Here is a 26,216-nt window from a genome sequence, read left to right on the forward strand (position 1 = left end):
AAATTTATATATAAGTGATTAGGTCGGTTTTGATCCAATCCGATCAAAAAGAATCATATCCAAGATCGGATTGAGAACTGAATTTTGGAAACACCATAAATCGCGAAGGACTAGGAATAAATTCAATCCGGTCCGGAACAAACCATTCAATCCGATTTGAGCCGAACCATTTGACCGGGTCGATTTTTCCGTACTGAAAATTTTCACCTCTATATCCATTAGAACACTCTCATTGGATTAACAATATTTAGCTATTAAAGAGTAAAATATGCTCATATTAGATTAGTCAAATTTTAAATATTTGAAATTTAGTTACAGTGACTTTCAAAAGTTTTTCTAAATTTAAAAGTTACTGTACATACATCAAATACATATTTTATTAATTATTTCTCTCTCCCTTTCTTTCTATCACATACTTTATCATAATTAATATATTAATTTGACTTAGTGATATATTAATTTAATAAGAACATGATTATTAATTAACATATAATAAGTAAAATAGTAAAATATGATAAAATTAAATAAATTAATAATTAAAAAAATTAAATATTTTTTAAATTATTAGTTATTCATTACTATATAATAAATAAATCTATAATCTAATGTGGAGATTTGATGTGAATAATCAAAATCAAATTCATCTTATATTATTTTATTATTATATAAAATAAAAATAGTTATTCTAATGTGAAATTTTATGTGAATAGAATAGTCAAAAGTTAAATTTTTCTTATATTTATCAAAACTGTCCTTTAACTTTAGCTAATCCAATAAGAATGCACTTAAAAAGAAAAGGCAATCAAAACTAGAGAGCGGATAAAACGAATCCCATCCGTTCAAAGAAAACCCTAATTTTACTTCCACCGTCCGATTCATTTCCTCTCATACTTAAAACCTCCTCCCCCGCCGCCCACAAAAACCCTACAGAAGATAGGGTTTGCAAATCGCTTCGCCCCGTCAGAGCTTGCCTCCACAATCCTCTCACCCCCCCCTCTACCTGGCTTCAAATCCCAGACAATGGCAACCCAGATGAGTAAAAAGCGAAAGGTCAGCTCCTTTACTATCCGTTTGTTTCTCGAGAGAAAAAAAAGGACAGCAACAATCTGAAATAAGAAATTGTATTGGCCCCCTGTCTTTGTCGTAATTTATTTTATCAGCGATCGTATGTGATGCCACATGGCCTTTTTGCTATCGAAGATTTCTGAAGCTTTATTTTTTGGTTTGGTTTCAGTTCGTAGCTGACGGCGTTTTCTTCGCCGAACTGAATGAGGTACTAACCCGTGAGCTGGCCGAAGACGGTTACTCCGGAGTCGAGGTTAGGGTTACTCCGATGCGCACTGAGATCATCATCAGAGCCACCCGGACCCAAAACGTTCTCGGTCTGAAAATCTGATTTCTTCTGTATTTTCTTTTTGCTTTATTTTGTGCAATTGTGTTGATGTTTCAAGATTTTCGCATTTTTGTAGGTGAGAAGGGGAGGAGGATCAGAGAGTTGACCTCTTTGGTACAGAAGCGCTTCAAGTTCCCAGAGAATAGCGTGGAGCTCTACGCTGAGAAAGTTAATAACAGAGGGCTCTGCGCTATTGCCCAGGCTGAGTCTCTCCGTTACAAGCTTCTCGGCGGTCTTGCTGTTCGGAGGTATACATGCGTTAATTATATATTTTACCTTTAGTTTTCATTTTTTTAAAGTTTTTTTTTGTCTTGTTTTGTATTTGTGAAAAACGATTCTTCAGCGGCATAGAATTGAGGTTATCGACCTGTAGCATTTTAGGCTTTAAATGTCGAAGTTATTTATTAACGGAAGGAGAGTCCTTGCAAAGTCTGGTTTATACAATCAAAGAAGTGGTTAAGTTGACATTAGAATTAATTGGAACCATTATTTGTTTTTTGACAAGTTCATTGGAACCATTATTGATGGTACTAAATGTTGTCACTGGCCAGAGGAGCTGCAGATGCTGCGCTGCTCTGTGCCACTTCACATCATCATGCACTGGTTCGTTGACTAGTGCATAGTTCGGCACTACTAAGACCAGCAGGTGGTCCTCTAGGCAATGTACCCCACAGTGTCTTGGACCAGCGAAGTGTCTCCCAGGTGAGGTACTCCACAGGTGGCCCCCTATGTTAAAGGATGTGCACAGTGTCTACTAAATGATAACAAAGGGAAAAGTGATTTGACGACTTATCTCTCTCGTCTCTTTAGTGATCTCTCTTCTTGGGTCACATGACCTTTATTTAGAGCACAACAATTTTATTCCATCAATGTTGTCAAACTGTTGATGTTAAATTCTAGCCATGACATTAAATAGATGGTCAAATGACCCAAATATAATGCAAATTGATGGAGCTGTGTGGCCATGATAGGGTAAAATACTAGAAAATGACAAGAAATAAAGGAAATATGATTTTACTTGCTTCAGCAATGAATCCAACATCCATAGGGTCAGTGAAGTATTCCATTATGAAGTTGTACAAATACAAACTCTAAGCACCAAATATTCTCTCTTACAGGAAGGTAGAAGAGGTTGAGAACAGTAGCTAGCCTGCTCAATAATAAGAAAAATGATTTTTGCAAGCACCGAGCGTGCAAACTCTTTGAAAAAAAGTGGAGCTCACTAGGATTGATACCCTCATATGCAGGGGCGGGGTCACCCCCTGCCCACACCTCGCCCCTGCATATGTGGGGGCGGTAATCTCATCCACCCCGCCCCGCCCACTTCAAGGGTACTGATGCCTCGTTGGGCCTAAAAATTATTATATAATTTAATTTGTAAATTAAAATTTATATATATAACAATAATTTAAAAATTGGTAACATAAAAACTATGTTATTAGTTTTTAAATTTGTTAGACTTGTTCACAAGAGTGTTAGACTTGTTCAAAAGATTGTCATGTATAATTTTGTGAACAAGTCTGACAAATTGTAATATATATTTATATATACATAATTTGTAAAATATAAATATATTAGTGGGGGGCGGGGCGGGGTTGGGACTGCTTGCCCCCGCTATGGGGCCAGATGCAGGGCAGGTGGCCCTACGACCCCACTGCCCACCCCTAGAGCTCACTATAAAAAGAAATCCACTTTTTTTCAAAGGGCTTGCATGCTCAGTGCTTGTTTGTTTGCATTACTCTATTGTCCATCCCTTTCTAGTTCTTCTGGCTGGCCTTTATTGCCCTTTACTTTATTGGTTATTGTGCTTGTCTTGTCCCATCATTTCTTTTGCAAGATATCTATTTATGTAGGGCCCATTTCAAGTTTTGTTTCCAAACTTAATTTGGCATGGACCGCACATGAATAAGTCACTTGTAAAAGATGTGATAGGACAAGACAAACACAAATCTCAATAAAGAAAAGATCAATAAAGGCGTCAAAGGAGGGAACAAAGGGAATTAGGGCATATTAGAGGGGGACTTATTCTTTAGTGCTGCTTCTCCCTTTTCTCATTGTAAGAAAGAGCAAAAATGGAGTTGAGAGCTTGTAACTTTAAATATTTACATAATGGATTTTTCCTCAACCCCTTGGCAATAGGTTACTGTGCTGAACCATGTGAAACTCTCTTTTATTTTTTGCAAATTTTATAGCATTTATGTCTATGAGACCCCATCTCCACCAAGCTAGGGTCACATGACCAAATGTTGACTACTGAGTCTTGAATTAACCATCGGCAATTAGAAAGTCCAATTAGAAAAAAATGTGGAATTTGACATTCAATACGCCTTTAGCATGCCTATTCATATTGAGTAATGCTACATACAGTCGTAGAGTACGCACCCTACGACTGCAAATATCATTTCTCATTCATATAATAATATTTAGCCCAATGTGGGATTTTGTAAAGGGCACTGCTACACCCACCGAGAGTGGGTCTTGAGAAAAGCCACTGATAAGTGCAAATTTTTTTTTTCAAACATGTTTTTAAACATTTTTTTAAAAAAAATAACAAACTCATTAAAAACTACTTTCTTAACCATTAAATAAGTAACAAACCACAATCGATGGCTTTTTTCGGGTTCCACTCTCGATGGGAATATCATTTTCCTTTTGTAAAACCCCCTTCCAATAGTGTTAGGATTACCACTAACATAAACCACATTCAAGCTAGGTATAGAAGATTACATAAACATTAAGGCTTTGTTTGGATTTAGAAATTATCTCAACTTATCTAATTTTATCTCATCTAATCATTACAATTTTCTCAAACTTCCACACAAAATACAATAAAAAATTCAACTTTTTCAAATCTCAAAACAAAAATAATACTAAAAAATAGTATTCTAACAATATTTCATTCATCTTTCATCTCATTTCAATTCACTATCCAAACCTCTCCTAAAGTAATCCAAAATCATTTTGACAAGTTATTGTACTAATTGTAAAAACAAAGTCTTGTGCTTCTCTTAAAAGTTCCATGACAAATAATAGAATGTGGTTTGGATTTGCAGACTCATCATTATATACTTTTTCACCGACACGAGTTATGCAAGAGGGAGTGTATGAGGTTGAAGATTTAGGCCTGGCTTTTTTAGTGAAACAATCTCATCTCATCTAATCATTTTAACTTTTTCAAACTTTTAAACAAAATACAATAAACAATTTAATTTTTTCAAATCTCAAAACAAAATAATATTAAAAAATTATAGTCTAACAATATTTTATTCAACTTTCATATCATCTTATCTTATTTCAACTCACCATCCAAACCAGGCCTTACGCACTCAAACTGCAGCAAGAAACAATATTTATGTTGGGAGGATGTAATGAATTTCTCGATACCTTGCATCAATAATTTGGAAGACTTAACCCACTTGTGGGTAGTCCAAGTGATAAGGGCGAACTTGTGTGCTTGTGCCCATGTCACAGGTTTGATTCCCCCTGGTTTCAAACTGCGATTTGTGGGAGGCCATGACAGTGGGTTGTTGTGCTAGTGTACTCGGAGGTTTAGGTTCTATTGGTGAGTCCTAAGTGCTTTGCAGTGGGGTGTTTCCCTCGTCATAAAAAAATTAGTACTTTGGAAGACTTAGAATCATGCACCTGAGGCATAATCAAGGTATATAGAGATTGGTTTTCTTGATCTTAACTTACCCAAGGTTTATTGCAGCCTTTGTGAGAACCTTCCTCCAATATTTTGGCAAGAGTTCAAAGGGTTTGTTAGGGCAGGTGGCACAGCAAGGATTTATGGCAGTGACATGCAAAGTAAAATAAGATTTGGGGGCAGCAGTGCTGAGCTGTGGGAGAGGAAGAATCTCAGGTCTTTCTTTGGCTTAGTTCTGGCATCACAAAGTTGATCATGTAGGGTATTTTCTTTGTTGGTACCTTGGTTGAAAGAGTTGGAGATCCTTAGGGCTTGATAAGAGGTCTCGGTACCTTGGTTGGATGTTTTGTTTTGAGTAGCACTAATGACTGCTGACCGAAAGGGCTCTTCAGCTTTAGAGCAAATCTATATAGGGTTTATTGAGGCTGGTCAGGTTAGGATTTTTATGGAATAATGGCTAAGTTCTCAAGACCATGGGGGGTGGCACTAGGGCTTTAATAGGTACTTTGTTTTTTAAAAAGCTTTCAGAACTCTTATCTGTGTGAGTAAGGGGTGGCTAAAAGTCTTGACAGTCTATGAGGTTAAGAGCTCCTAGTTTTCCTTTTGAGTTTTTGCTACTTTTAGGGTTCTCAACAGCATGGGGGTCTTATCTAGGTGCAAGTCTTGGGGCTTATTAGGCTTGAAACAATAAATTTTTAAGAATTTTTATTTTAACAATACCCTATGCTGGCAGCTGAATTCTAGATTGGGCCTAGAATTAGCACGTATTATTTACACATCATTTATGCAAGAATCATACGCCCGTGGGCCAAAATTAAAAAAATTCATCCCGGCCCTACGGAACTAGGCTTGGGCGTTAAAGATTCAGTTGGGCATCACAATCTTTCCTATTTAAATTGATTCCTTATCAATTGAAACTTGGACTTTTTAATGTTTTAAGAGTGTTCCAATTGTAACCTTAACTAGTTTTTTTGAGGTACATTCCTAGATGTGACTTGAACTATCATTAGATCGTTAAATCTTGACAATAACTTTTGTATGCTGATTCATCTCTGTCATACCTTTCCCTTCCATTGTATGACTTAGTAGGGCATTGCAATTTGATACTATTTGTAACGATTTAAGGAATGTCAAGTTGTATATAGGCCTATACTACAAAAAGACTTATCATTAGAAAGCTCAGTTCCACCCAACGAGGAATTAGTGTGGGACTTGGCTCTCGAATACACCTTTTGTTTTCATTCATCTCTATCATACTTCTAACTTTTCCCATCCGATGTGAATCTTAGTGGGGAGCATCACCCTCTAAGTAATGACTTTTCATATTCAATTCTAATGTTTGTAGCTTGTGATTTAATAATGGGGTATGCTTGAGCATTGCTCTATTTCAAAATGAGTTTTATGTTTGTGTTTCTTCTGAATTTCACCTTGGTATATTTGTTGTGCTATATTGATTAAATGGGAAAAACATTCTTCTTTAGCTCGGTTTTTGTGTGTTTGTTCTTTGTCATCTATAAAGCAGAATGGTGTTTCAATGCCAAGATTGTGTCGGAAGATGACTATATAAACTTAAGTTCCCTTCGGTTATTGTTTCTGGTGAAATGGTCTGGTTTTCATGTCGTAACCTTGGGAAGGGAACACGATTATTCGATTCATTTGCTTTTCTTTAATTTCTAAAGGTTCTTCAAATTGTGTTTCTTTCGCACAATGAAGCCTCTGGACCTTCTGTGAATTGCTAATATGGTCTGTAGGCTTATTATTTATTTATTTGTTCTGGGTCATCCTTTTACTATATGCCCAGTCATCTATAAAGCAAGTAGGTTGTAATAATACCAGCTTTGTGTCGGAAGATGACTATATTGACATTGCGACTCAGGCAATTCCAACAATGACAAGAACTTGCTTAGATTTGTATGCTTGGGATCGGTACATGATGTTCATTTTTGTCCAAGATTATCCGAGTCTTTTGTCAACATTTCTTTGTGTCTGCCTGAATTATTGGTGTTCCCAATCCAAACCCCTACCCTCCAAAATGACGGAGACTTTTTTTTTTTTTTTCTGGATTGGTGGAGTTTGGAGATATACATATTCTGTATTTTCTCCGTTTCTTTTTTATTTTCCCTATTTCCGGAAGAATCTAGTTAATTGTACAGCAAACGGTCTGATTAGAAGAAGGGGTGTGGAAGTCATTACCTTACACTGTTTGGGTAGTTTGATTTTCTCATGCGAATAAAAATTATGATATTGGAGGCGATTTTAATGAAAGGAAAAGAAGTGATGCATGAAATTTGTACCGTGACAAGTTTCAAGATTGAGTGATAGCTACTGCATTTTAGTCAATGGTTCTCCCATGACAGGAATTTCATGTTAGGTCTTGCACTTAAGCAGGCCTTCTAAGTTTTGGTTTTTAGTTGAAACAAATTTAATATTGTACTTCACACCTGTTATGTAGCACAGTTTTAAGTGGCTGCTATTTAAATGATTGACACGTGAATCCACTTTTAAGTCTGCCACATCAGCAGGTGAGTGTGGATAACAAATTTGGATAAAGAATGGTATTACTCATATGGGTCGTGCTACAGGGCCTCCTGGGTTTGTCCCGTGGTTTTGACCATTAGTGCACTTTGGTTTTTTTTTTTTTTTTTTAACATTAAAAAGGAAAAAGTAAAAGAAATCAAAATGCACTAGTGGTCAAAGCCAGGGGGCAAACTAGCATTATCCTACTCATATTTAATGGTTTGAGAACTATATTAACTTGGTGGATATACTTCTCATACAGGGCCTGCTATGGTGTCCTGAGATTTGTAATGGAAAACGGGGCAAAGGGATGCGAGGTTAGTAGTCAGCTTTTAGCCCTCATGGTGCTAGCATTTATTTTTCTGCCCGGAATCTGATTTGGTGGATTATATTGGTAAATTAACAGGTGATTGTTAGTGGAAAACTTAGGGCACAACGTGCAAAGTCCATGAAGTTTAAGGACGGCTACATGATTTCTTCTGGTCAGCCAGTCAATGAATATATAGACTCAGCTGTGAGACATGTTCTTCTGAGACAGGTTAGCCGGAGTTACCTGTCTGTGTTGGTTATATCTATAGTTCTCTCTTTTGACCAAATCAATTTGTTTCACTGTTTTGAGCTGTTGCCTTCACATTTTTTTCCCCTTAATTGCAATTCTGCTAGCTTATCAAAATATCCAATTGGCACACAGGGGGTACTTGGTATCAAGGTCAAGATAATGCTTGATTGGGATCCTAAAGGAAAGGTGGGCCCCACAACTCCCCTACCTGATCTGGTTACAATCCACCCTCCCAAGGAGGAAGAGGAACATTTCCTCCGAGCACCAGTGGCTGACGCGGCAACCGATATTGAGGTCCTCCCGGTGGCTTAAGCTTAATGGTTAAAAATACTTTCCTCATCGGTTTTATGCTGTCATTAACGTGTGCGTTCTGTAATTGTTTCTTATTCGCAATTTTGTCTGGTACTGGTGGATGCTTTCGGGCCCTTATGGTGCTTTAAGGTTCTGTTTAGGATAGAAGATAGTGCTGAATGGAAGACGAAGGAAAACTGCTGAGAATATTCACAAGTAGTTTCCTTTTACTGGTGGTCAATTTTCTTAATTTCAGTGTGTAGTTTCAAAGACTTGTTTTATAATGTTTGTTAGATAGCTGAGCTCGCAGTCTCAAATAACATTATGTTTTCTTGAGAGATTCTTCTGTCGTGTTCCCTTCCTCTCCAAATTTCATCTTGTTTCTAATCCATTTTCTTTTTAATTTTCTGTCCTTTTTTAACAAAACCGCTGTTATAAACCTTTTCATAAAAACCACATTACACGATCTACTAAGAGAGGAGAAGCTTACGAGAGAGAGAGAGAGAATCGCATCGTAGAGACGATGCCTTCACATGTTTCTTTTTGTAACACAATTCAATGGTCCAGACTCGAGTGACGTTTATAAAAAATAATAATAATAATAATAAATAGCAATCGTTTTACAATTATATTTAAAATTTTGTTTTAAAAATAGACTTTATAAAAATGGTATATTTAAAATGAATTGAGTGTACGTTATTAGTAGAATTCTATATCAGTGAAATCATCAATTATTGATGGAAACGTAGATTTAAATATATATATATATATATTTATATAGATAGATATATATTATGAACACGGCCTTCTCCAACACCCCAGTAGAGTAATTTTGCATATAACCGTAAAATCTGTAAATGCTGTGTAATCATTTTGAAAAATAATGAGATCTACTATTAAAAAATTAATTTTTTTTTTTTTTTTGTGTGAATCTCATGTTTTGTTCATTTTTTTTTTAAAACAATTACGCGGTGGTTGTACAATTTACGGTTGTAAATATTTTTTTTCGTGCTAATAATACATATCAGGGCTCTGATCACCCAGCTCAAGTTTGGCCGATTCAGGGAAGGCTCCTAGTCTAGTTGATCCATTATAATGCTTAATTTATTTGATTATTTTCAACTTAATTTTTCCCATTATTGCTATAAGGGGATGAAATACTCTAATGAATGCTCTGATCAGAAGTTGAATTTGGAGTTAGGTGATATTTGGAGACTTCCCTTTCTAGTTTTTCTGTCAAATATCTTTCCTTTTGGAAGATTGTTTTAGCTACCACCTCCTCATAGATTAGAGGCACTGGTAGAATTTACACTGCGAAGGATTTTTTTTTTTTAGTAACTCATTTCCATTCAATCAAACCAAAGGGATACAAGGAGGGAGGTCCTCCAACGTTACAATATGATCATAATTGGAAAGAGCATCTTTTACTAACAAGTGAGCTATAGAGTTGTCATTTCTCCTTATATGAGAAACCTCCCACTTAGCAAAGTTTTCTAAGAGCTGTTTTGCTTCATATACAAATATACTTGCACTATTACAACATTCTTTGTCCATTCTCAGATTGTTGATGACTTGTAGGGAATCCCCTTCAATAATTACCTGTGTTAGACCAAACTCCAGTCCAAACTGTACTATTTTAAGAGCTCCAAAAGCCTCAGCTAGCAATGGATCAGGGAAGAGATGTTTCTTAGTCCTCATGGTTGCAATGATTTTGCCTGTGCTGTCCCTAACTGTTACTCCCACTCCGATGATACCTCTAGCCTTATCAACTGCACTGTCCCAGTTCATCTTGATCCAGTTTGATGGTGGAGCCTACCAAACATCAGCTGAAGTACAAACCTTACTGGAGCTACAACCCTGATTGGATGCCTCCTCATTTAGCACATCCAAGATGCTTCTTGCCTCTTGCACAATTACTTTTGGGTGAGCAAAAACACCTTTAAAATCTAAGTTGTTCATTCTCCACCAAATCTTACTGGCCACCATAGCAAACTCTTGAATGATCTTGCTTTCCATGGTCTGAAATAAGGCTTTGAGAAGATGTAGCATAGACATGTATGGTAGATGGCATTTCTGTAACCTTTTAGAACATTGACTCCATACATCTTTGGCTGACTCACACCCCTATATAGCATGAATTGAGTCTTCTTCCTCCATATTGCATATAGGGCAGAGGGGTTATTCTACTACTTTCTTCTTGAAGAGATTAGATTGGGTTGGAAGTGCCTCTTAACATGATCTCCAAAGGAAAACTTTAACTCTAGGCTGAACCTTTAATTGCCATAGCTGCTGCCAAAAACCTTTGAGGGAAGAGCTACTTGATGCTTGACTAGAAACAGGAAGGCTTCTTTCAATTTCCTAACGGTAAGCACTTCTAATTGAAAATTCACCATTTTTTGTACCTTGCCACACAAAATGGATTGAACACTCGATGAACGTAAATTTAGAGAACCTGCTGGCTACTAAATCTTGGGTTGCTCTTACTGTTTTGCTTACCTTCATCTTTGTGTCAAATATCAATTGATGTGGGGGTGAAAGGAAAGCGATTATTTGTGCTCTAAAGGATATGGAAGTTGGAAAAAGATAATAAAATTTATGGAACGTTGAAAACCTTTTGAACAATTATTAGATGCAGATTGTTGCCTCTCTCTCTCTCTCTCTCTCCCCGCACTGGCATTGGCTTTTGCAGCCCCTAAAATAGCTAATATGGCTTAAATTCGGACTACATTGGATTAGGGCATCATAAAACCATCCAACCTTTGAGCTACAGTAACTCATATGGGATCAACAAGTATTACCTCTATTGTAGCAAGACCAAAAAAGGTCTCGTCTGTTTTCGCAGATGAGATGAAATGAAATGAGTTGAGATAAAAGTTAAAAGTTAAATAAAATATTGTTAGAATATATATTTTTTAATATTATTTTTATTTTGAGATTTGAAAAAGTTGAATTGTTTATTTTATTTTACATGGAAATTTAAAAAAGTTGTAATAATTAGATTAGGTGAGATGAGAATGGTTGTGAAAATAAACACGTCCTAATTTTTTATGATTACTTCGTCCAACTGAACCCTACTTCCTCTTTACATCTTCAGTTTCTTTCCTTGCAATTTGCGGCAAAAGGCAAAATGTGTGATATTAGGCTAACTTTGACTAATAGGATGAACAAGGTGATACTAATGCTCTAACCACCTCCAAAATGTGGAAATCATTCTCCAGTTTCGAAGAATGATGTTCCAGCAGGTATAATTCCTATTGCTGCTTTTAATCCTTTGAGGCGCTGGGCTATCTAGGCAAGAGTTACTGCATAAGGGGATATCTGTCGCTACAACATTACCCAGGGGGATGGGAAGGTGTTCTCTTTTGACCTTCTTGACTCTGATTGTGGAGCTGTTCACTTGACTTGTTTCAACTCTGTTGCTGACAGCTTCTATGATGGTATCGAGGTTTACAATTTTTGTTTGATCTCTAATGGTAGCTTGAAACCTGCTCAGAAGATCTACAACCATCCGAAGAATGAATGGGAGATATTTCTGGAGACAAGTTCGAGTGTGGAGCTTTGCCCCGAGGAAGATGATTCTATACCAAGGCAACAATTCTCTTTCAGGCCTATCAGTGAAATCAATACTGCTGGCAACAATTCCATACTTGACACTATTGGTATTGAGATAGCTGTGAAACCATCAGTGCCCATTATGAGAAATAATGGGATGGAAACTCGGACAAGAATCCTGAATTTGAAGGATGGATACCGGCAGTGTTGAGCTTACCCTTAGGGCAGAAATCTGCAACAGGGAAGTTGAAAACTGGAAGAGAAGATCAATTCTGAGGGTTTCCCAATTTTAGGTGTCAAATCTTGGGAAGATTAATCGATGGGACAATTTCTGCTGCACAGCTCTTCATAAACCAGATTTGCCTGGGGCTTGCTGCTTGAGAAACTGGTTTGATCGAGAGGGGACAAATGCAGCTTCCATGTCCATTTCAAGGATGCGGGTATCGGAAGATCAGATAAGGCAGACTGGGTCACGGTGAAGGCAACCATATCTTTCATTAAGACAGATATACTTTCTGTTAGACAGCTTGCCCATTGATTATTGGAGATAGACTGTGTAATAAGAACGTGACAAGGTCAGGAAAGACAAGATGGCTATGTGACACGTTCAATCAGGAGTTTGAGGACTGTGATTATCGATACGTTCTTCAAGCCCAAATTTATGATCATACGGGATTAACAATGGTGACAGCTTTCCTTGATGCTGGGGGAGAGATCTTTGGTTGCTTGGCATAGGAGTTGTGTTTGTTCATGTGTGAAGAGCAGGAGGATGAAAGGTTTGAAGCAATTATCCAGAGCAGAATCTTCAAACAGTATCTTTCTTTCTCGAAATCAAAGAAGGAATATATGGTGAAGAACAAAGGGTGAAGATCACTGTTGTTAAGGCGGATAATGTGAGCTATTCTTCAGAGAGCAGATATACGCTTGATCTGATTTCAAATCTTTCCAGGTACAGAAATTGTTACTGACCCAAACAAGGGGGTGAAGGTGCAGAGGCTTTCTTTCTGGCTAGACGATTGACACCTTCTTAGCAGATACGAGTTTGTGTTTGCCTTTTAAAGAATAAATCCAGTACTGGGCAGAGGTCCTATTGATGTTGGATTCATTATGAAGTGTTCCAATTTCTTCATTCTGTAGGACATTAATTCATAGTGATAGTTGCTTTCTGTAACTTGATGGCATACAATTCATTCACTAATGTTTACTTAAGAGGATAATGAAATTCATACATCTATTTTACAACCCATTTCAAACCAACCTTTCTAGTGCTTTTTGATCCGAATTGGGAGCAATGTTATATAATCTGTGTCCCTTTGACTGCAACTGATTGCTGAGTTTGGGGAAGAGGGAGGGGTTTGATTGAGGCAGGAAGTAAAAGATGGAAAGTAAAATTTCAGAATTCAGTTTCCGACCAAATTACAGATAAAAGAGTAACATATTACACATACAACACAGAAATCATTAATGAAAGCATTAAACAGGGACATAAAAACCAAATGTCATCCTCAGAATTGCTTTCTGATCAGCTCCGTTTCACTGGGTCAAAGTTGGAAACACCAATGACAACACCAATAATGGCAGTAAGCACGACTCCACCAGCCACAATGCTGAGCAAGAAGTTCTTGAGCGACGGAGAAACCCCAGATGCAGCCTCAGCCACATCTGGTATCACCATGGAAGCCGTCAGAGCAGCCGCCGTGAGCCCCGTGACTGCCTTCTCCTTCATGGAAGCCCTCACTTGAACCCTCCCAATTGATTTTGAAGCAGCAGGTATGGCCTTGGAGGGCCTCACTAGAAGTGGCTTGAAGAAAGCCCCAGAGGTTGTTGGAACCCTCTTTTGGGTTGCATAGGTTAGTGGCATTGCCATTGAGACTGCAGAAGTGGAAGCCATCTCTCTCTCCCTCTCTCTCTCTCTCTCTCTCTCTCTCTCTGCACCCAACTGCTTCTGTGTATGAAATTTCTAACAAATAAAACGGGAGTAAAGGTTTTGGTATTGAGTTTTTTGTTTGTTGAAAGGGAATGAGTGGACTAAAGATAGAGAGGTGATGAAGGAGGGGAATGAGAGGTGGAAAGGTCTGTAATCTCTATCTCTGTCCTACGTGGCAGCTTCTCCATTCGATATCATTGGATAAGGCTATCTACTACCCCGATCAGAGCATTTTAATGAGTTATGTAAAACTCATATTTTTATAAAATTTGAATGAAATAATTTAATATAGCTCATTTAATAGATTATGTATTTTATAATTAATGTAAAATTTGTTTTATAATTATTTCTACATCTATGGAATACTATTTATACTTATATAAATATTTAATTTATTTCTCTATTTACTTTTTACTTTTTATTCATTTTCTTTATTTATTTTCTATTTTCTCCTTTATTTGAAATGAATAAATATATTATAAAGTATAATATTTAAATGATATAAAGAAAAAATAGATAAGTTAATGTATGGTATATTATAAAAATTAATATATAAAATAAAAAAAATAAGTTTTAATAATATATTTTAAAAGATAGGATAATCCATTCTTCTTGAATAGAGCTCTCAAGTGAAGTGGGTTGGGTCTAAAGCCCATTCAGGGGTGCCCAATGGATCTCATTTTGGCCTGAAACAACATCCGCCAGATCCTTTCCCGTCGACGTACAATTATATAAATTTGGTGCAAATCATTTATAAAAAAATGGACCAAATCATGAAAAATAATGTTTTAAATTCTTTTACAATGGAGTTCACTTTTTTACCTACAAATGTGAATATTTAGACTTGTGAAAATTATTATTATTATTATATATGTATATGGACATTGTTATCTGACCATCTGAGTTTATTGTTTAAATTGACCGTTTGACTTGATAGTGTCGCGTTACTATCATGTCATTTAAAAAATAGAACGTGAAAATCATTTTTTTTCATTATCCGTATTAATTTGTTATCATAATAACAAGCATTTTCAAAATAATTTACTGGCTACAAACGATTATCAAATCTCTTTTATAAACTCTCAAAATGTACTATTCAATTTATTATCAAATAATAATGTTATCATAAGTTTTGAATAATCTTTTATTTCTAAAATCATGATTCTTAAATTCCATTTCTATTATATTGTGTCTAAAGAAATATTATAGTCTACCTTTGATGACTCTTATTTTATAGAACATTCCCTTCCTATTAAGAAATAAGAAACGAATAATTGTGAAAAAATTCACGGGTCTAACTCATCTCATAAAACTGGTTGTACAAGAGAGGATTGCTCATTGCTTATAAACATGCCCAAGACCTTGTCCACAGCCAATGTGGGATTATTCCTCAACACCCTCTCTCACGTGCAGGTCAGTATTTTTTCTGGTCATTGTCACTGGATAAGTAGTGTGGGCCCTCATTCGTCCAGTGGCAGACTCTGATACCATGAAGAAATTCACGGGCCTAACTCATCTCATTAAACCGGTTGCACGAGAGGATTGCTCATTACTTATAAACATGCCCAAGACCTTGTCCACAGCCAATGTGAGATTATTGCTCAACAAATTAATCCTAGAAGATGGCTCACAATTGAACGATTAATGATATGGAGTGATAGCATATTATTGGTAATTAGAATTTATTATGCATTAGTTATTATTCATTCTCGTACCAATTTTTCATAGAGTGTAAGGTATTTTTCACAGGATATGAAGACCTTTTTTTATAAGATATAAATATGTAAAATAATGAATAGTAACTGATGAGAATAATTTAAAAACAAACTAAGGGCTATTTCAACGAACGGCCTGCTTTATTGCAAGCGACTGGGACCATTAGGTCCAACATTTTTTCCTTTCCAATGTTTCCATATTTTTTTTTCCCCATTTTTTCGTTATTTTATGAAGCTCGTCACAAACTATGAGATCCACTACCATTATAAATAAATAAATATCAGTACTCTTCATACTTCATACTAATAACTTGAAAAAATACACTCCATGGAAGAAATTTATTGTGAATTAACAAAAATATATTAATAAAATTAAGAGAATTACTTTGTCTGTTCAAGAATTCTACAAGAATGATTATACATTGTGATGTATTAGTCATTTTAATTTTGAGTTTAATTTTTTAATTAATTTTTTGTTTAACTAAGAGTTGCCAAATTAGCTGACTTACATTTTTATAAAAAAAAATATATATATATATTTTAGACGTAATCACTCTCTAAAATGAATTGATGTGAGCCATTTAATAACTAGCTAGGGGACCAAAATTTATTGCGTGATTAACTTAAATATGCAACTCTAATTAATAGAAGTAATCCACTAATATGTATAAAGAATCAAATTCGTACCGCTGATTTTAAATTTTGGTTAGGTGGAATAAAAGGCAGCACACTTTTTTTGGCTGGCCCTTTTTAGGAATGATAATATGTGATACAATCTGTAAATTTAATACGAACATAGTACAAAATTAGCATATTTGAATTTGATATTAATAGATTCAGGTTAAAATTGATTGACCTATTAAGACACGATTTATAAACGAGTAAATCTGCTTAATGCGTAATTAACCTGTTTTGACCCGTTTAAAATTTATATCAAAATTAAATTTTTATTATTGTTAAGTTGTAATATTGATATTTTTCAGTATGTTTATATTTTTATTATTTTTATTGTTGGGATTGTAATTTTAGATCTATGCACATATTGTTATTGTATGGTTTGTAATATTGATTTTATTATATGTTAAAATTTGAAAAATATTGATATATTTTTTAAGATATTGTGATTATTAATAAATATAGATTTTAACTTTTATGTAAAATTATGTTAATCAGGTCCAATGAGTTATACGTTTTAGTTCAATTTATTTACATGAAACAAACGAGTTTAACGTGTTGTGTTAATATATTTTTAATTAATTATTAAATAAGTCAAAATAAGTAAGTTTAATTTAATAGATTGAATTTAAATTGACCTATATAATTAAATGATAATTTTACACGATACCAAAAAGGACATGAGGTTATTATTAGACGCCCCTAATCCTCTGCGCTGGACGTCATTTAATATTGCCAGCAAGAATGTACTTGATTCCAAATAAACATTATCCTTTATGTGCGTAATATTATTTCGGAATCGGTTGGTCAAAGGTTGTCCTAACATATCGAACACGTTAGTTGATTCCGGAGGATTCGGTTAAAAAGAGAGAGCCCATTCCCATACAGGACTGACTATTGAAGATGGGGTGGGTGCGTGGAACCTGTTCGAGTCTTTGACCAAAATAAAATTTTCAACTTCGGTGATCGTGCTGATTCGTGATCAAGGATTTTTTTTTTTAATAATGAAAAACAGATTTCATTTTATTGAATAAATCAAAATTACAACTGTAACTTATTAATACAAAAAAAATCCAGACTATAATTCAATCTACCATCTGCTTTGGAGCACCCTTGCACACAAATTCAATTGGAATGAACATTGTCTTAACTTCTAAAAAACTCTTTCATAATAGAGAAAGAATTCTGTAAAAATAGAACTACACGACCCTTTTTCTAAAGAAGAGAAGTACTCGCCCCCTCTATCCTCCCAGGAAGGAGTATGAGACTTTACTTCTATAGACACAAAGTTCAATAGCCTATTTCTTTTTTATTAATTATAAAAAATAAAAACAGCAAAAGAAACACATTAAAAGATACAGAAACACAAAAACACATAAAAACTCTCAGTCACTGCCGCCCACCACAAGCACCGATGTGAGCCCAAACGACACTCCCACTGCAAGTATCGACTTCACGAGCCTAGACGACACAAGCACCTAGCTCTCGTACGGACACCAGCCTCCATTGTATAGGCGGCTCCTACGCATGAGCACCGACTGCACGACCACTAGTCATAGCATCGCCCGCTCCTCTCGACCAGCTTTTACCTCAGAGTCGGAGGTCCTAGAAAAGCCAAGCATTGCGTTGGCAGAAGGCTCTTTGGTGGCGCGTGAGAGTGACGTGCCTACTAGCTCTGAGGCTTTTACCCGCGCGAACGGCGATTCTCCCTTATTTGGCCTGAAAAACACAAAAATAAAACCAAAACACTACATAGGAAAAGAAATCGGACAGGGAAAAAGGGAGGGGGAATGAAGGAGAGAGGGGGGAAGGAGTCGAAGCTCCCACCCACACTAGCCGGATCTTGTGTTTGAGGGAGTTTAGAGAGAAGGGAGGGAGTGAGAGAGAGTGGAAGTTTTCTAACTAGAAAAAGCTAAAACCAAACGATTTTGTGCACCTCTTGCAACACTAGCCTGTTGCAGGCTCTTGTGGAGAAGAAGCCGAAAGCCAAGAAGAGAATACCCAAGGAGGGTGGCGCCAAGGACTTCGAGAAGAAGAAAAGAATGAAGAAGCGACCTCAAGAAGAAGAAGAGAATAAAGGACTTACATGATTTATATCTTCAAAGTCCTTAAGCAGGTGCACCCTGACATCAGAATGGCCATGAGCATCATGAACAACTTCATTAACGACATCTTATAGAAGCTTGCCCATGAGTTGTCTCGATTAGCCTGCTACAACAAGATCTCACAGGAGATCTAGACCGCCGTGCATTTGGTGCTGCTCGGTGAACTGGCTAAGCATGCCATCTCTGAGGGTACCAAGGCCGTCACCAAATTTATTAGCTCTTGAAAATTGTCTCTCCCAATTTTGTGATCTACGATTTCTATTTTTCTTGGTGTTATCGACTCTGTTTTGTCACTATAATCTGTAATGCCATACGGAAACCAGTTGGAATTGTTTGTATTGAAGATTATTAAGGATGCTCTTAACATATTTATTGAGTGCGAATGGAAATGCGTTTCGTTTATCAATTGAAAATTGCGTTTGACAAATTGAGAACAAGTGGAGCCAAACAATAGGGAAGATTTGAAATTTGATTAATATTTTTGGGTAGATGTGTGTCTGATCTGATTTTCATCTAGGCCAAACCTAGATTTAATCAAGATTGTGTAAATGCTAGTATGCAAAAAAGACCAGCTCGGCAAATTACATAATTGTGTATTATCTTCCTCACATCAATACAAGAACTAGCAATCGATCACATCAGAAAACCATGAATAACAGGAAAAACACCTCAATTTTAACAATAATCAAATATGCACAAAAGCACGAAAGTTAGAGAGATGTGAGTGCGAAACCCAGATTTAGTTCCTATGGTGAGAGAGACGTGTCGGTAGCGGATACGTGCAGAGACGTGCCGACGGAGATGAGAGAAAAAAATTAAAATTGGTTCGTGAGCGGTGGGGAAAGGCGCTGGGGCCTTGTTCGTGTCGTCTTTTTCACATTCTCTTTTTCAAAATTTTTCCCTTAATTTCATCAGTTTCATGGGCTCAAGTGAGTTTTTCTTTTTTAAATATTCTCGCCACATATGCAAGGGTGCACAAAGTATGCACAAAATGGACTGCCCATAGAAGAATCGTTTTACGAAGAGCTATTGTTTTTAGAGATGGCGTTGCCAAAAGTCAATGAGATCGTTACGGCCAATCCCGTTGTCGTTTTCAGCAGGGCGGCATGTTTGAAGAATAAGATGAGAATTTTATATTTTATTTGAAAGTTTAAAATATTATATTTTAATATTATTATTATTTTAAAATTTAAAAAAATTGAATTGAAATTTAAAAAATTAAATTTTTATTTTATATAAAAATTAAAAAATATATATAATAATAAAATAAAATAAAAATTTTATATTTTATCTTCTGCCCAACCAGCCTGTCCGTATTGGGCGAAGGTGAAGCAGCTGTTGACTCAAGTAGGGGCCACTTTGAAGGCTGTTGAGTTGGATTCGAAATTGATGGAATCGAGATATGGGTGAGTGGACTGGACAGACGATTGTGCCCAATGTGTTTATTGGAAGGGTGATGCTACAGCCCCCACTATTATTTAATGTATTTTATTTAAATAATTTTTTATATAGATCTTTTTAATATTTTAAAAAAATAAAATAAATTTAAAATATTATTAAAAAAATATTTTCTTAATTGGAAAGTAAAAAAATATATATTAAAAAATATTTTCTTAATCACAAAGTAAAGTAAAAAATTATAAAAAATATTTTTTAAAATTTTTTATTTTACTTCATGATTAAGAAAATATTTTTTAATAATATTATGATTTTTTTAAATATTTAAAATGAACATGCTACAGTCTCATTGGGGGCTCCCGTTGGGCTTAGCATGTACTTTTCTATGTGTATTGTTTTAATTTATTTTTTATATAAGTTTTTTTTACACTTTTAACTATTTTTAAAAAATAAAATAAATTTAAAATATCATTAAAAAACATTTCCTTAATCAGAAAGTAAAAAAAACAATCATTAAAAAAATACTTCCTTAATCACGAAGTAGAATAAATATTATTTTTTATTCTATTTCGTGATTAAGAAAGTATTTTTTAATAATATTATAATTTTTGTTTTATTTTTTAAAATATTTAAAATTATTAAAAATCTCTATATAAAGAAAACTAAAAAAAATAAATAAATAAATGCTACAAGCCCAGCAGGAGCCCCCAGAGGGGCATGTAGCATTTTCCTTATTGGAAAATGATAGAAGAATAACTATATTAGAGCATTCTCATCCGTTTTTCTATATCACTATTATTCTTAAATTATAGAAAATAATTTAGAAAAAATCTCAAAAACTCCCTCCATCATATTCCCTATTTTAGAATTTTGATTTAGGAATGACTACTATTTATTTCCTAAATCATCTTTTATTAATATTTTATTATAATAAATAAAATACATTCTTATTCTAATCAATTACATTTTCTCTTATACCCATATTTATTATAATTTTAAATAATAATTTTAAAAATAATTTAAATAATTACTAAAATATAAAAATAATAATTTTAAAAATATTATCAAATCAGTAAAAAAAAAATTAATTTTTTGTTTAAAATATTTACTATAGTAATAGTTCAAAATATAAGAAAAAATATTAAGTTGTTAAATTTGTAAATGGAAGTGAGAGAAAAAAATAATAAAGAAATAATAAAATAATATTATTTTAATAAAATTGCGAAATGATAGAGAATGAGATGTAGAAGATTTTTAAAAGATAAATAAAATTTAAGAAAAAATTATAAGAAATATCATTTTTAACTAAATTATAAAAAATTTTATAAGGATCTCATTGTGAATACACTTATAATTTGTTTACAATTAACTATAAAAAAAATTATTATCTTATTTATTTTAAAGTGTTGCAACTTGCAAGTATAAAAATTTTGAATTAAAGTAGAAAATATTAATATTTTAATATACAATAGTAATTAAATTATAATATAATTAGTGGTGTATCATTGTCCGGAGAGGGTTCCTCTGCTGAGAGAAGCTGGAGCTGTTGCTAATACTTATGCTTGAAGAAATTTAGTTATGTGGGCCATGAATTAAACTGTTTTTTATGGCGTTCCTGTATTATCCGTCCAATTTCTTCGCAAACTTAATTAAACTACATAGAATAATGATATACTTTTACGACTTTTTATTTTTTTATTTTTTTTAAAAAGAAAGTGTTTTTGACAGGCATTAATCGAAATTAGTTTCCAGAAGGTTTTAATAGGAATGAGTTAATTGAGAGCAAATGCAAAGTAAACTCAAACAAAAGCTACACTAGTCAATATGGTGGGTTGAAGTTTCTTACAAAATGGAAAAACTTGTCCACCGAACGTTCGATGAAATTTCTCGACATATATAGTCAATGGTTTGACTATTACATTATTGAGTATCCGATCTAGATATAAGAAGTATTTTATTTTATCTTATCATTATAATTTTTTAAAATTTTTACATAAAATATAATAAATAATTCAATTTTTTCAAATAATTTTATCTCATCTAATCATTATAATTTTCTTAAATTGCCATATAAAATATAATAAAGAATTCAACTCACTATCCAAATCTCACCTAAATTATATATAAATATTTATAATAACCCACGTAATATGGCTTGCATCACACGCAAATCATATAATGGGATTAAAGGCTAGTTTGAGTAGTGAAATATTTTTACCCCTATTATTTATTATTTTATTATTATTTATAAAATATCTAAAATTACTTTACTATTCAAACACAATTTAGGTTGTGTTTGGATGTTAAAGTGAGTTGAGTTGAGATGATAAAATATTGTTAGAATATTATTTTTTAATATTATTATTATTTTGGAATTTGAAAAAGTTAAATTGTTTATTATATTTTATATTGAAATTTGAAAAAATTGTAATGATGAGTTGAGATGAGTTTCCAAACTCACCCTTAAACATATAAACCCCAAGCATAGGGTTAAACTAACCCCCAACTACATGTACCAAAACTCGCAGATTTGGTGTCATCGGTCTAATTATCACGTGTCTGACCTCGAAGATGCCAATAAACAGAAGCATGCACCTAATTAATTGGCTACATGTTCACACCAGGTTATATAAACGTCACATTACCAAGGAATATATCATGTGAGAGAGAGAGAGATTTTGGTATCATGGGTACGTTAGTTGGTTAATGGTTGACCTAACATCATACTAAAAAGCCCCAGCGGCGGACCCTCCACAATTTTTTTTAAATTTCTAAATGTCCTAAAATTTATTTATATTTAGAGAATGCCCCCAAAAAAATTTCTAATCATTATATGCTCTCTAAAGTTTTCACAAATTTCAATACGCTTAGAAATGCCTCTCTCTAATTTACTTTTCCTATAGTTTCAACATTTTGTATAATTTTTATATATGATCTATTTTTAAGGATGTGGCCTCATTACAATTAATTAAAATTAAATTTAGAAGAAATAATAAATTTATTATCGAGATTTAATTTTATATATAATTATAATTTTCTAAATTTTTAATCTCTTTATTTTTTATTTTATATAAATATGTTACAATAGAAAAGATGGCCTCCTAAAAAGATTGCCAATTCCGCACGGTACCCATTATAGAGATTGATACCCATAAGAAAGGATAGTATATATTAGAAGCAAGCTGCGTGAAAACGATCGAAATACTAATAAATAATAATAATAATATAGTATATGGACAGTAAATCACGGGAAATAAATTTTTAATTATTTATTTATTATGATCTAGCTGATATCATTTACTTAAAAAAAAAAATTAATTAATTTTTTAAAATAATTAGACAATATTTACACAAATATTACTCTTTTTCTTTATACTTTTGAGGTCCCCACAGAAAAGCATAAAGAAAAAGAAAAAAAAAAAAACAACTCGTTCATGATCAAATGCTCTCCAGTCCCTCATCTAAAGGTTCTCATGCGACCATGTCATGATATAACAAGACAATATTTACGAAGGCCATCATTCAAGTCTCGGCAACAGTTCGAGGAAACTTAAAAGAGAGAGCTACAGGTTCAACCGTTACGTACTCGGTGAGACCCGCGCATGACCAAAATGAAGCGTCCGAGCCAAGAAATCATCCTCCATTTGTATCTCTCTTTCTTTTCTGTCTAAGCTAGTTTTTACTCTGTTTCTCTCCACCAACAAGACACATTCCTTCCAAAGAATCACAGTGACAGATCCTTCTTCCTAAGGTAGAAACCTCCATTTCTTCTACAGATTCTCTGAATTCTTGACACCTTATAGATGGATGGGTTTTGTTCCGATGTTTGAAATTGTTTTCTCATGAGTTTTCCATTGTAAGTACTCTCTGTTTTGAAACCCGTCAAACGGACATCAGCCATGGATAGCAGGTCCAGTTTGTGGGGTTTTTTTTGGTATAGACAACAGCGAGTACTGAGCAAATTTGTTTCTGTTAAAAAACATTGATGCTTCTTTGTCTTGCCTTTTGTTCTCTATGGATTTTTCGTTTCAATGAAAATCTGGCTTTTCAGAATAACGCTGCTAAATAAAAGAGCTTGGATTCCAGGTGTTGCAGGAGTGTTATAGCGGGTGCTTGACGTGAAGGGGAATAAATATGTTGGGGGATTTCATTACCAGATGTCTTCTGTATGTTTCACCGATATCTATTCTCCGAGATGTTTATCTTAGATCTTCTAATTCGCTTTAGCTCCTTGCTGACTTGTTCTGATTGATTACTCTGTTGATTTTGTTTATTAAAAATTTCTCGGTCCCAGGCTGCTTCTTTGTTATGCCTATCCCGCACTCCAGTGTTACAAAACCGTGGAGAAGAACAGGGTCGGGATCAAAGAACTCCGATTTTGGTGTCAATATTGGTAACAACCATACGCCTCTCGTTATTTTGCATCTTGTTCAATTCCTGTTGTCTAATTTTGTTTTCGCTAAATGTTAAGAGGGCCCTAATTGATGGCCTTCGTGGGTTCTTTGGGGACCTTGAGGCTGAAGAACTCAAAAGGATTTTCAGATCGAAAGGTCTTGAAGGGCTTAAGGCCAGTTCAATTTGATCTCTTAAGTTCATAAGGTTACCATGTAAGCCAAGGAACTGTTATAGAATTAGTCAATATTATCATGCGACTATTAGCAATACGAAATCATGTTTGACCCACCATAATGGGTTCTTGTAAATGGGCTTGATAATTACACATGAAAATAATTTATGAGAAATGAGTATCTCAGTTGGAGATCATCAGGCTCATACGAGCAATTTGCCAATTTCAATCTATAGCTCCCATTTAGGCTATTGAAAAATTTTGTACAGAACTATAGAAGTTAAGACCATACAAGTCACAAAAAAATTTGTATACTGGTAGAATCTCAACCGTGAGTAGTTAGGAGTTTTCCTATATGTATTAGGTCACAACTGTAACTTGACTTTCATAAATGAATGAAGTCTTTTTCCTATAAAAAAAAAAAAAAAAGGCTATTGAAGAATGATATGTGAATCCCTCCATCATGACAATCATATTACGTTGTGTAGGGTCATGGCTCATCAATACAAATTCACCATAATTAGATGCCTTAAACAGCACACCGAACTAAATCTCACCCTTATTTAATCCCTTTTATTTAATTTGCAGGATCATTGTGGCTATACTTACAGCTCTTGAGAGGGTGGTGGACGTATTCATGACACGGTATGCCTAGGTTTTTGATACACTGTATTTACTCTGTCTCTATTTAACTCTGTAATAAACATATGCCATACTTGTGCGAAGGTTCCCCTTATACGGTGAGATGAAGCTGGCACTTATTATCTACCTATGGTATCCAAAGACCAAGGTAAACATCAATTGAAAGGGAGTTTCAATGGGACTTTTGTTTTTGTTTTCTTGAGGGGTGGGGGAATTTTGCATAGATTTGCTACCATATTGACCATGGATTGGTTGTGACTGACATATTTAAATTGAAAATGTGTACAACGAAGGGAACCAGTTATGTATACGAGACCTTGTTGCGGCCGAACGTAGCTAAGCATGAAACAGACATCGACCATAAGTTGCTGGAGTGGAGGGCAAGAATGTGGGATTTGGCCATTTTCTATTGGCAAAACTGCTCGGAATTAGGACAGTCGGCGTTCCTCCAAGTCTTGCAGTACTTCGCTGCTGGAAGGTTCAATCACACTAACAATTAGGAATGTAACCGAACTGTCCGGTTTTGGACAAATTTTGTATTAAAAAAAAAAATCTATTGTATAAAAAAAATCCGTTGTATAAAAAAATTTACTGTAGAAAAAATCTGCTATAAAAAACAGAAAATGAAAATCTGCTAGAAAGAAAAAAAATATGCTATAAATAAAACTACGATAAAAACAAAAAATGAATATTTGCAATAAATAAAATATGCTATAAAATAAAATCAGCTATAAAACATAGGGGTGAAAATCGAAGTTGTCAGCATGGTTTTTGAGCAAAACCGACGCTAACCGACGTCTGAAAAATGGGGGAGGTGCCGACCGTAACCGGTCAATAGGTAGGAGGACACTGATCGAGGCGGTTCTTGGTCGGCGTCGATTCTATGGCGATTATACTGAGAGAATAATGAGAGAGACAAAGAGAGAGAGATGCATAGGAGAGAGAGAGAGAGAGAGAGAGAGAGAGAGAGAGAGAGAGAGAGTTGCAGAGATCAAATTCAGGAAGAGGATTCGGGAAAAAGAAGACTAATCAAAACAATACCGTTCCACTTAAGTTTAAGTAGAACGGCGTCGTTTCAGACTTATTATTTTTTACTTGCATCCTTAATAAAACGACGTCATGGCGTCGTTTTCGGTATCTGTTGTAATACTTATTAACTAAAACAATATCATTCTACTTAAACTTAAGTGGAACGACGTCATTTCAATAAGGGTATATTAAAAAAAAAGATT

General features: G+C 34.5%; 3 protein-coding genes and 1 pseudogene across 3 annotated transcripts; 3 read left to right on the forward strand and 1 right to left on the reverse strand.

The window, feature by feature from the left end:
• Positions 1 to 861: 861 nt before the first annotated feature.
• On the forward strand, positions 862 to 8,745 carry LOC108995838 (40S ribosomal protein S3-2-like). The gene is made up of 6 exons (XM_018971470.2): positions 862 to 1,050; positions 1,235 to 1,382; positions 1,470 to 1,641; positions 7,816 to 7,870; positions 7,960 to 8,091; positions 8,245 to 8,745. The coding sequence occupies exons 1-6, from the start codon at positions 1,021 to 1,023 to the stop codon at positions 8,422 to 8,424; spliced, it is 717 nt and encodes a 238-aa protein (XP_018827015.1). The 5' UTR covers positions 862 to 1,020; the 3' UTR covers positions 8,425 to 8,745.
• Positions 8,746 to 11,602: 2,857 nt separating this feature from the next.
• LOC108999595 lies at positions 11,603 to 13,126 on the forward strand (annotated as a pseudogene).
• A 201-nt stretch (positions 13,127 to 13,327) lies between these two features.
• Positions 13,328 to 14,079, reverse strand: LOC108999594. Its single transcript, XM_018976494.2, has one exon. The coding sequence runs from the start codon at positions 13,844 to 13,846 to the stop codon at positions 13,478 to 13,480; it is 369 nt and encodes a 122-aa protein (XP_018832039.1). The 5' UTR covers positions 13,847 to 14,079; the 3' UTR covers positions 13,328 to 13,477.
• Positions 14,080 to 23,301: 9,222 nt separating this feature from the next.
• Positions 23,302 to 25,527, forward strand: LOC109020210 (HVA22-like protein j). Its single transcript, XM_019002632.2, has 6 exons — positions 23,302 to 23,526; positions 23,862 to 23,941; positions 24,070 to 24,168; positions 24,931 to 24,987; positions 25,069 to 25,132; positions 25,278 to 25,527. The coding sequence occupies exons 2-6, from the start codon at positions 23,910 to 23,912 to the stop codon at positions 25,482 to 25,484; spliced, it is 459 nt and encodes a 152-aa protein (XP_018858177.1). The 5' UTR covers positions 23,302 to 23,526; positions 23,862 to 23,909; the 3' UTR covers positions 25,485 to 25,527.
• Positions 25,528 to 26,216: the final 689 nt, after the last annotated feature.

Source organism: Juglans regia, chromosome 10 (genome assembly GCF_001411555.2).
Source record: "Juglans regia cultivar Chandler chromosome 10, Walnut 2.0, whole genome shotgun sequence".
Classification (NCBI taxonomy): Eukaryota; Viridiplantae; Streptophyta; class Magnoliopsida; order Fagales; family Juglandaceae; genus Juglans; species Juglans regia.

Excerpts from the sequence above, each read along its gene's own strand:
- LOC109020210 (XM_019002632.2), top strand. The coding sequence starts at position 23,910 with ATGTTGGGGGATTTCATTACCAGATGTCTTCT. Across the intron at positions 23,942-24,069 it reads TTCATTACCAGATGTCTTCT|GCTGCTTCTTTGTTATGCCT; the intron begins GTATGTTTCACC and ends TCTCGGTCCCAG. Across the intron at positions 25,133-25,277 it reads TATGGTATCCAAAGACCAAG|GGAACCAGTTATGTATACGA; the intron begins GTAAACATCAAT and ends TGTACAACGAAG.
- LOC108999594 (XM_018976494.2), bottom strand. The coding sequence starts at position 13,846 with ATGGCTTCCACTTCTGCAGTCTCAATGGCAATGCCACTAACCTATGCA.
- LOC108995838 (XM_018971470.2), top strand. The coding sequence starts at position 1,021 with ATGGCAACCCAGATGAGTAAAAAGCGAAAG. Across the intron at positions 1,051-1,234 it reads AGATGAGTAAAAAGCGAAAG|TTCGTAGCTGACGGCGTTTT; the intron begins GTCAGCTCCTTT and ends GTTTGGTTTCAG. Across the intron at positions 1,383-1,469 it reads CCGGACCCAAAACGTTCTCG|GTGAGAAGGGGAGGAGGATC; the intron begins GTCTGAAAATCT and ends GCATTTTTGTAG.